Source organism: Lytechinus pictus, chromosome 9 (genome assembly GCF_037042905.1).
Source record: "Lytechinus pictus isolate F3 Inbred chromosome 9, Lp3.0, whole genome shotgun sequence".
In the NCBI taxonomy this organism is placed as follows: domain Eukaryota; kingdom Metazoa; phylum Echinodermata; class Echinoidea; order Temnopleuroida; family Toxopneustidae; genus Lytechinus; species Lytechinus pictus.
The window spans coordinates 12,478,463-12,490,017 of record NC_087253.1 but is presented as its reverse complement, the minus strand read 5'-3'; the positions used below and the strand labels follow the sequence as shown (position 1 = coordinate 12,490,017).

Here is an 11,555-nt window from a genome sequence, read left to right as displayed (position 1 = left end):
CAGGGCCGTAGCTAGAGGGGAGTATGGGGGGTGTGACACCCCCCCCCCCCCCCAACATTCATGGCAGTCGGCAAATTCATGTACCAGTTGGCAAAATGGAGAATAGGGGAGAAAAAGAAAGAGGGAAAGAAAGGAAGAGAAAAAAGAAAGAAGGAGAGAAAGAAAGAAAGAAAGAAAGAAAGAAAGAAAGAAAGAAAGAAAGAAAGAAAGAAAGAAAGAAAGAAAGAAAGAAAGAAAGAAAGAAAGAAAAGAAAAAAAGGGAAAGAAAAATAGGGGTACTAACTTCGAAGAAGGTTACGACTTATAGAGTAAAGACAACCAGTTGGCAAATCCACGTCCATTTGGCCAGGCATAGAGCCCTACTAGTCAGCAAAATACAAATGACAAAACAGATGGAGCTCATAACACACAAAGTAAGCCCCTCGGTCCTCCCCCAATATAAACGAGCTTGTGAGTTTGCAAATTATACCACAATTATTGACGATTTTAATAACAAACACATTAGTTTTGTAAAATTAGAGGCAAGACTAGGTAAAGAAATATGGGGTGGGATGAATTTCCAAGGTTTAAGTTGAATAATCAAAGCCTAAGTATAGTTGGCAAATTATAAAGTGGGCCTATTAAAGTGGCAGAACACTACCAGTCAGCAAAGTGATGTACAAGTACTGCCCCGTTTCAGATCTGAAAAGAACAGAACACAAGACTTAAAAAACTGGTAACTCTGCAGTTGGCAAATTCATGAAGACAAGTCTACAACTTGTGATAATAATAATAATAATAATACACAGTTCTTGTATAGCGCATATCACAATTATGAATAATGTCTCTATGCGCTTCCAAAGGACTTGGATATTATTACCCCAGCTGTAGCTTGTCTACAAGTTTGCAGTGGCCAACTGCAAATTTGTTCTAAAAGCTTTGAAAGAAATCACAACTTCTGCAACCCCTACCGACAGGCAGTTGGTGCGCAAGCTTCAGGTATACTAAAGAAGATGAAGACTTTAGATTTCATCATATCGCTGATGTTTATCAAAAACGTGATGATGAAAACAAGTAAACTCGCTGAATCACTGCAGAAGGAAAATTTAAATATCATAGATGCTCTGGAGCTAACAGAATCAGCTGTCACGTCACTTGAGCACTTGAATTGTGACACCAATGCCATGGATGCTCAAATTCAGGCTGCATGCACCTATGCCAGGAAATTGGACATTGATCCAGAGCAGGACTACCAGAGGCACCATCGCGTTAGACGCCCAACAGCAAGGCTTGATGACGCTCCTCACACTGCAGCAACATTATCACTCCATGCATTCTACAGGAAAGAGTTCAAGAGCGTATTGGATACACTGATACTGCAATTCAAGGAGAAAATGCAGCCAACACTTGACAAAGTGAAGCCAATGTCACGTTTGCTCTTGCCTCCAACGCCAGCAACTCCAACTATGGCAGATGTTGTTGACTTTTGTAAACTCTTTCCAAAAGAAGTAGATCACGAGGCATTGAAAGAGAAAATAGAATGCTTCCATGACATGGCAGTGGCAAGAGACAAGAAGTATATTCTTAATAATAATAATAATAACAATATAGGGTATTTATATTGCGCACATATCCACCTTGTAAGGTGCTCAAGGCGCTCCTATATTACCCGGCTAAGCTAGGCGTTCTTCCTCTCACTTGGAATGCTTACAAGCTTCTCATGACAGCACCAATAAGTGTTGCAAAGGATGAACGCACCTTCAGCCATATGAAGTTTATTAAGAACTTTTATAGATCAACCATGGGAGACCGGCGACTGGACAACCTGCTACTCCTGAACTGTGAAAAGGACCTTACAGATAACAACTTGGTCATCAAAACCAAGACGTTAAATATGATATAGAATAACATACAAGATAAAGGTAACTTCAATAATTTCTGTAACATGTTTAATGGCTGAAAGAGATACATGTTAGCAGTAGCACTCTTGAAATTTTAGTTGAGACATCTTGCAAAGAAGGTCAATTAAAAATTAAAAAATCTTTGATTTTGATATTATTAATGCATAGGGTATATCATTATACTGCAAGTTAGCAACTACGGCACACTAGCCTTTCTAATTTGATCCAAAATGTTTATTTTACAGTGCAAATATCTTTGTATATCTTTGTATAATTTACCTTAAAGTATTCACCAAATGCCACTAATTCAATTCTAAAAAATCAAAATCTGTTAGCATGTGATCATTGTAGGGGAGCACATCCCCCATCAGACCCCCCCCTGTGCTCACGTTGGCGCTGTCACGCCAAATTTAGTTGGCAAATTTAGCTGGTACATCCCCAAACAAAATGCTTCTGGCTACGGCCCTGGTAGTAGTATAGTATTTATTTTCTGTATAAAAAACACACAAAAATTCAGACGGATGGATAGCCCATATTCAGTTTAGTCAACATGACTATACTGTTCTTCCATGGGGTCCATATACAATGAAAAGTAACAAGTAAAAAGTTAAAAGTATACACATATGAAAGAAGCATAACATATGCGGTAAATCAAACAAAATAACAAAAGTGACATGATATATCATGTTACCAATAAAAAAAGATCATGAAATTCAATAGTTTGGTAAGAATTTACGCTAAATATTTTATAAAATGAATGAATTGAATGAATTACACTGTTTGAAAAAAACAAACAAGATTTTACAGAAAGAACTAACCAAATCATTATGTAAATTGTTAAAACAGGAAAGATTTTATACAATTTTTATAGAATTTTACAGAACAGGTCTGTTTTAAAAAGGGGGAAAACAGCTTTATTACAATAAATTTGTAAGGTTACATACACCAAATATCTATTTTCTGTAATTTTACACAAATGCATGTAAGATTACACAGTGTAGTAAGATTACAGGCGTTCTCGACTCTGCTACAGGAATTTTTGTTTTTTCAAGTAGAAATTTTCTAACAGTGTAGGCTGCTATCATATTATTGGAAAAAAAAGTTTTCACAAGGAGCAAGGAATGAAAAATGGATATGCAATGATTGTAAACTGTCATATAACACAAGATTTTGGTTCACGCATACAATTTTAAGAGGACAACAATAAGAGCGTAAAAATTGTGGTGATGAACAGAAAAATTTACTTGCATTTATGGGATAATTAACTAAAATTAACGGACTAATGATAGGTCGTATGCCTAACATTTTGAAATAAGGCATTAACCTATTTATACAGACAGTATGGTATTGCTCAAGCTAATTATGATCATCATCGTCATCATCACCATTCGTGTAATTTTCTGTGCAGATACTTAGAAAAGTGAACACGAAATTTCCTATTATACAACAAAGGGTTACTAAAGCAGCTTTGCGTTCAACGGATAGCGCAATCAGCTTCCAGGGTTCGGCATTTTCCGACCGGGGGATACTGGACAGCCTTGAGGGACTCCTCAGCTCTGTGAGTTCACTTTGTTCTGGGCAATCGTGGTTGCCTACCGCATGAACGAACGGTTGAGATACGCGTCGTAAGTGTTCTCCATTATCATCAGATCTTACGTCTCGGCGGTGACCGTTTCTCAAAAAACACATCATCCATCTAGGAATAAGTCTTGTGTTGGCGTAGCTGTGCATTCGCAAAACAAGCGCCTCCGTTACCAGGGACACACCTGCGACGACTACCATGGTACATATGTAATTGGCTGAAAAAGATAAAGAATAGGATATTTTTTTTTTAATAAATAAGAAAAGTCCTAAAATATTTCATTATATATATTTTTAATGGCAAGGTAATAATACGAAAATCCCTGTATGACCACTCAGCTTACTTATATCTTTCTTATCTCATATATTTCTCAGTAGAACATTCATAACATTGCACATTTTATTCAATAAATATCTTATATGTTGCGCACCACAGTTCGTTATCTCAAAGGTTTGCTCCACCTCCGGTGTGATTAGGGTTTTGACAGATGTTCGAACCCACAACTTCCAAATTGAGATAACATGGACTTGCATTCCAACCAACTGAGCCTACACACCTGATTCATATGGGTATTAGGGTTATAGAGTAAAGGAAGATGATTATCAAAAGATTTACCAAACATTGGAGAGCCAGTTGGTGGCATGGCAGATCGGACAGTTTCCTGGAAGAGGACCATCGCTAGGAGATTGGTGATACCAAAAGAGATCTTCTCTCCAGACTCTGGAGGCAGAAGAAATGTTATCATGGTTGATATAGAGAGTAGAACGGAAGGGATGACGATGCCGATGACATACACCCTTGATTTCCTCCTGAACGTGATGCGATAGTGAATCTCCACAAAGGGTTCGTCGGCAGTACTGTAATTGGCTAGCTTCTTGTCTGCAGTGTCGTCCAGGATCTCCCACACACCGTTGTCGCAGTACCGGTCTTTCGCGGTCTCGTTACGTTCAAAGAAGTAGTTCACGTCCTCGACGTTCGCCGGACTGGACCGGGGACCGAAGACAAAGTAACAGGTCTGGACGTCGAAAGGAAAGAGTTTGACGTCTAAGAGGCATGAAATGGTAATAATGGCGGGAGAAAGCCGTATAACCGTGCCACTGGAAAACACATCGACGAGACGGTGGTTCAATGTCAAGAACCCCTTGCTGTTACTGTATTGTAAGTAAAAAATGAGACACATTGGAAGAACATGATAAGGAATCGCGTAGAACACGGTTAGTCTTTTGCGAGCCCTTTTAGCTGGCTTTTTAGCCGCTCGTCATGACTCCCTCACGCGCTACAGGTAGCTGGATTTATATTTGACAATGTTTGGGACTTTCTCTTGTCTTCAGTATTGTTTAAAAAAAAACTTTGGAGAACTTTTTAAGTCCACGAGAAGAGATGGACGCCCCAGTAACCAGAATGTTGAATCGAGTGAATACATTCGAAAGGGGGTATGATAGCTCTGAGTGCTGACTTCAACATGTTCCGTCCGACAAGCAATCAGATCGAAAGCATTCTTCAATATTGATTGGCTGAAAAGAACAGTTGTCCGACTGTTACTATGGTAACCTTCGAATAAGACTGACCGTTTGGACAAAAAACATCTGACAGGAATAGATCCTTTCATAAAACGCCCCTTCAGAGATTAACCTTGCGAGATTATATACTTTCATGTAGATTTACCTCTTTATGAAGCAGTTTTGCACACTCAGTTAATCAGACCTTTCCATTGCCTGTCGGGCCATCGTGCCAACTATCTTATAAGTAAACCCTACATCCTCTCAATCATAGAATTAACTAGACATTTTCTACGCCAGGTATATAAAAGGCATCAGCACATTGGTTAAATCATGCTAAGGGGACGCGCACTACTGCGTATCAACCAATGAGATTGCGCGTTACATATCATGTGCGTGTCAACATATTATAAGCATGACTCCAACTCTCCAAATCACACTTAACTCTTTGTGAAACACCGCCAGGGGGCCGTTTCATAAAGCTGTTCGTAAGTTAAGAGCGACTTTAAGAAGGACTGGTGAACCTTTCTTACGCGCTACACCATCGCCAATGAATATACCGTTTACCACAAAAAAAGGATCACCAGTCGTTCTTAAAGTCGCTCTAAACTTACGAACAGCTTTATGACACACGCACCTGGGCCCCGTCTTACAAAGAGTTACGATCGATCCAACCAATCGTAACTCTATGGAAATCCATCAGAGTCATAATTTTTTCTACCGGAAATTTGCACAATGTCCTTTGTAAACAAAAAGAAGCACAGTGAATTTTCAAGAAAACAATGAATGCATGAAAATACATCATAGAAAATATTTTGATCAAACATGCATAATATATATTGACGTCGCTGGCCGTCCATAGTTGTGATTGATTGGATCAATCGTAACTCTATGTAAGATGGGGCCCAGAGGTCTCAATCCAACGGACCATCTCCCGCAAAACAAAGATTCTGCTAACAACCTCTTTATCAGCATCACGTGACAATGATACCGACCTTGTCAGGAGCGTTAGATCAGGATTCCAAATCTGATCAACGTTAACTTGAAGTGACGTCACTCCTCCATAATCGCTCTCATTCCAACGAAGAAAGTCGTCTGTCCAAATCTGAAAAGAATTTTGACAATCAAAGCAGAATGATGATGATGATGATAATAATAATAATAATAAACAGTTCTTGTATAACGCATATCAGATTATGATTACAACGTCCATACGAGGTTCCAACGGACTTACCCAGGATTTAGGTTGGCGGCCTTAATGATTTACAGCGCACATGTTATTTTTTAATTGTTATTTGGGCCTGATGTTGCCATCAGTGGCCCGTGACTGCCACGTAATAAAACCATAATTAAATCAAAAGTACAAGGATTTTACATCAAGCTAATTAAATATGAATTAACACTTTTCTTTAAATCTGTCCATGTTGGAAACTAAAAGGAATGTGTAGGTGGCAAGTGATTTCCACAGCCGAGCCGTCCTTCGTATAATTGATGAAGAGAAGTGTTTGACTTTGGGACAGTGATTTTGTAGGGGTGGTCAGCTGCAGTAGAGCTCGTCCAATGGACATTGGGGGCCAAGGGGGAAGAATTCCAGACAACTCAAGGGATGGTTTCAGGAAGAAGTGACGGTAGAAGGTACAGAGAGATGCAACAGTTCTCCGCTGCTCGAGTGGATAAAGCCAAACCTTGGAAGGGTCTTCAATTCTCAGGAGGGGGAGTGCTTTCCGGTGTAACCGTTCAAGCAGTGTGAATACAATGGTCCCAGCTCCAGCCCATATCGGACATGCATACTCCATTAAGGGCCTAATATTAACTTTGTAGATTGTTACTCTTACCTTGAATGGAAGGAGATCTCTTGAGCGGCTTTGGGTGTACAACCTCTTTACAACCTTTTTTTGTGCAAAGCATGTGACGTAGGGATCCAAGTTTAAATTGTTGGCGATGGTGACACCAAAGTTCAATAATAATAATAATAATGATAATACGCATTTCTATAGCGCCATATTCTATTCAGAGGCGCACAAGAAAAGAAAGAATGAGAAAGTTTGGGTGAGTGTCAAAGTGCCAATAACTAATACTGTTAGAAAAGATAAGACTTCAGTTTAGACTTCAGTTTTGAAGGTTTCTAGTCATGGTTTAATTCTTAAATTCAGCGGCAAATTATTCCAGAAAGAAGGTGCTGAGGCAGAGAAAGCTCGCGCACCATATGAAGAGCTCACTTGCAAGTTGCAAAAGGGGTTAGGTACATTTTTCATCAAATTTGATTTTTGTCTTAATGTATAGATTTTTAGTAGCTCTATTAGATGATACCATAGAAAAGTTGAAATTCCTATTAAAAAGTGAACTAAAATGGCAAAGAAAAATCACTTTTTTTTCAAAAGGTGTTAGGTCAATTTCAGTTTAGTTGCAAACGGGGTTAGGTCCAAACATTTTTTTTGGAAAAGAATATCTTCAAAAATATGAAGACAGGTAGATTTCTCTCATACCCAATTTTATGTTATCATGGTAGGGTTACTAGGGTATCATAAAAATTCAGTTTCGCATAAGAATATTGCATTATGGGAGAATTAAAAAAATGATTTTCTTGGAGTGGACCTAACCCCTTTTGCAACTAAACTCTTCTGAAGAACTCATTTGTCAAAAGGGGTTAAGTCCATTTCTCATAAATTTTATTGTTTTCTGTCTCTAAACCTCTAAATTTTTAGTCACTCTGATGATACCAAAGACAATTTGGAATTCAAATGAAAACGTGAATGAAAGTGGCAAAGAAAAACCACTTTTTTAATCAAAAGAAATGGGATTCATTTCAGTTTACTTGCAAAAGGGGTTAGGTCCACAATGATAATTTTCTTTTAATATATAGAAAAAAATTGAAGACAGGTAGATTTCTTTTATACCCAATTTTATGTTCACATGATAGGGTAGTACATCATGAAAATTTTGTTTCTCATAAGAATATTGCAATAAGTGAGAATAAAAAACATGGTTTTACTCGGAATGGTCCAAAGTGGACCTAACCCCTTTTGCAACTAAACTCTTCATATGCTACACGTGTCTTGGGAGTCTTAAGAAGTTGCTGGTGTGATGATCTTAGGCTACGAGCTGGTGTATAAGACACGGCAAGGTGTTGTATATATTTTGGTGCCATACCATCTAACACTTTCCAAGTGAGAAGAAATATTTTAAATTATGTACGCTTCCGGATTGGCAACCAATGTAACTTTTGGAGAATAAGGGCCTAATATAAGCGTTGTAGAATGTTACTCTTGCCTTGATCAATCAATGAATGTATTCATGCCAGGTACCCATTTTCCCTCACCTGGGTTGAGTGCAGCACAGTGTTGATCGCTTGCGGAAGGAAATTACCCCATGGCAGGGATTTGAACCCAACAGCTTCTGTCCGAAGTCCAGAGACTAATCCACTGGGTCACATCGCCCAAGGAAGTAATCATGGGTGTCGATATGTATTCTTGATGGTAAATTGCCCATTCGTCTACTGCCAGCTCGTCCACTCAACACATGTTCTTTATCAATTAAGTCTAATGCCATTCCGTCCTTCAAAACTTCATCTAACAACCGTTTTGTCCAACCATCACTTCGTCTAATCACCAGTTCGTCTGAGACCATTTCGTCTCATAATCAGTTGGTCTAATATCAATTTCATTTTCATTCATTTTCCCCAATTAACACTTACTCCAATTAGACCGATGGTATATGGACTAAATGGCTATTGGCCCAACTGGTTATGAGACGAAATGGTGAGTGGACGAAATGGCAATTAGAACATGTGGATAGAGGACGAACTAATGGTAGACCAAATGATAGTAGACGAGTTGGTCATTGGACGAATTGGCATTTGACCAATTGAAAATAAACCTTCTTCATTGGGTGATGATAACAAAAAATAGTCTTTTCGAGAGAAAAAAAAACGACCTTGAAGCGGGAAAGAGGTGCCTTGTTCAAACATATAGAGGCTCTTTCATATCGTTCCGTGCAAGCCTTGAGGGCTAGTTGCGTCCACGAGACACGACGTATTCAAGAACATAAAAAATGTATTGTCGAAATTCCTTTGAGAACAAAAAAAAACAAGAAGTCTTCATCGAAAATTGGTGGATCAAAACAGCAGTTTTGACCCTGACTCTTTATTTTCTTTTTTTTTGCAATTTCTCGTCAGCTCTAAAGCTTAGGACGACACTGCTGTTCCGGTTCCCCAATTTTCGACTACGACCTCATAGCTGTCCTTTGCCATTTTCAAACATTTACTGTGTGCTTGAATCCTCCGTATGTCGCAGAGCGGGAACTCCCTTATATCAACTATAGTAGTCATAATATGATCAAAGAAACACTGCCGTTCTTAGTCCATCTGCAGCAGTGTCCATGATTAACTGCGAGTTGCCGGATCTTTCATTGATCATATTGACCTATGAAAGTTATTCAATTTCGGTAACATATCATTCTTATTACTTTGGATTGACATTTAGTTTCATGTCCATAATATCAACTTACCAATGTCATCGAACAGAATAGCGTCACCTGTTGTTTTGGCTCATCCTATGTTAAAACAAAAATATGGAAAGATGACAAATAAATTCTTATTTTTATGTTTTTAAATTTCAGATTTACAACCCTCGTGGTGTCTGTTCAAATTACATGGGTCCTCAATGCATATTTAATTCTATAAATAGCTATTATACATGTACATATGACGTCATAATGTCATAGCGCCCTCCATCAGAGGATATAAAAATACGCGTAAATGGAGTTGTCAGAGATGCTCCAGCTGCAGATCACCAATGCCTTCAAGGTTATAGCTTTTTGAAAAATATATATACCAAATTTTATCAATGTAAATTTCCTTCTGCAAATCTATCTTCATTCCCGGTCTTAATTACATCGTGAAAACACGGAGTTGGAGTCACATTGAAATACTCAGATTTTATGATAAATCTGTAAATATCAATTCAATTTAATATTTAATGATGTTCTGATCTTCAAGGTTCTGATCTTCATGATGATTGTTTTATTTGTGTCTTAGTTCTCACTACACCCTTTTAAGTTAGTATTACTTTTATCATTATTTTTATTATCATTAATACTATCATCATTGTTATTATAATCATTTTCATTATCATTATTAATAATGATATTATTATCATCATCATCATTATTATTGTTATCATTTTATCATTGTTATTATATCTAAAATATGAGAAAATACTTACAAAGTCAGCAATGTGTTCTAGTAACATTCTCATACGAATGATGATGATGATAATAATATCATTATTAATAATGATATTATTATCATCATCATCAGTATTATTGTTATCATTTTATCATTGTTATTATATCTAAAATATGAGAAAATACTTACAAAGTCAGCAATGTGTTCTAGTAACATTCTCATACGAACGCTGACAGCAGTGGAATCGTTTTTGACAGGGCGGATGGTCGGAGGGCCGTATGAGTCAATGACGTCATTATAAAGCTTCTTCTTCATATTTCGTTTCCCATCATCATAAAACTCAGTTCCTGCATGGGGGAATGATAAGGGGGTAGGGAGGGAGTTAGAAAAAGGGGAGAGGGTGTTAGATTATTTCCAATTGGTCCAATGTCAATTCGTCCAATTTCAAACTCGTCTACTATCATTTAGTCTACGGTCTGTTCGACCACTATCTACATGGTCTAATTGCCATTTCGCCCACTCACCATTGCGTCTAATAGGCCTAACCAGTTGGTCAAATAGCCATTTAGTCCATATACCATTTGGTCTAATTTGACTAATTGTGTTAATTGGGCGAAATGATAGAAAAGAAAATGGGTATTAGACCAACTGGTTATGAGTCAGACGACAGACGAACTGGTGATTAGACGAAGTGATTATCGGACCAAATGGCTTTTAGACGAAATGTTTATGGACGGAATGGCATTCGACTAAATGAAGGTAGACGATGTGATGAGTGGACGAGTTGGCGGTAGACGAATTGGCAATTTACCTCCTAGACCTTGAGAGTGCATGTGAAAATGGTCAGTTGTTTTATTCGATGAAGTCCTGTTTCATCCTACACAGTAAAAACACTGTCTATTTTATTTTTTTTATAAAACGCTATTTGCTACTTGAACCTGTACAGAAATTAGACATCTAAAGAAGCGACAGTGTCTCTATACTGTAGAGAAAGGCATTATAGTCGTATAGAAAATTTAACATCTATTAATGGAGGCTAAAAATTTAAACAGCGGCCGATTATTCACATTTTGTAATTTTCATGAATAGTTTATAATGTTACTGATATGCTTGATACAATCGATGAGTAATTTCGTAGTGCGTAAGAGCAAAATAATCATCTCAGCTCATTATGTATTCATGGGGGTAAATGCAATTATGGTTAAATCATTCTTTATGCGGGGATTCACTTGTACAATATCCCCATTGGAAGCAATGATGGAAACCGTGCTCACATGCGGAAACCATGTTAGCGCGCAATTAATACATGATAATTAGCATTAGTAATGACAATGATGTTGCCTCGAAATTGATCAGGCAAGCCATGCGGCCTGCTTCCGATGAAAGTCACCCTGAGATGACTAGATTCG

At 37.8% G+C, this 11,555-nt stretch overlaps 1 protein-coding gene across 1 annotated transcript; it reads right to left on the bottom strand.

The window, feature by feature from the left end:
* Positions 1-1,874: 1,874 nt before the first annotated feature.
* LOC129267734 (neuronal acetylcholine receptor subunit alpha-7-like) lies at positions 1,875-10,979 on the bottom strand. The gene is made up of 6 exons (XM_064105072.1): positions 10,958-10,979; positions 10,336-10,493; positions 9,468-9,512; positions 5,957-6,066; positions 4,078-4,613; positions 1,875-3,679 (listed from the first exon to the last, which is right to left on the bottom strand). The coding sequence occupies exons 1-6, from the start codon at positions 10,977-10,979 to the stop codon at positions 3,237-3,239; spliced, it is 1,314 nt and encodes a 437-aa protein (XP_063961142.1). The 3' UTR covers positions 1,875-3,236.
* Between the last annotated feature and the right edge of the window lie 576 nt (positions 10,980-11,555).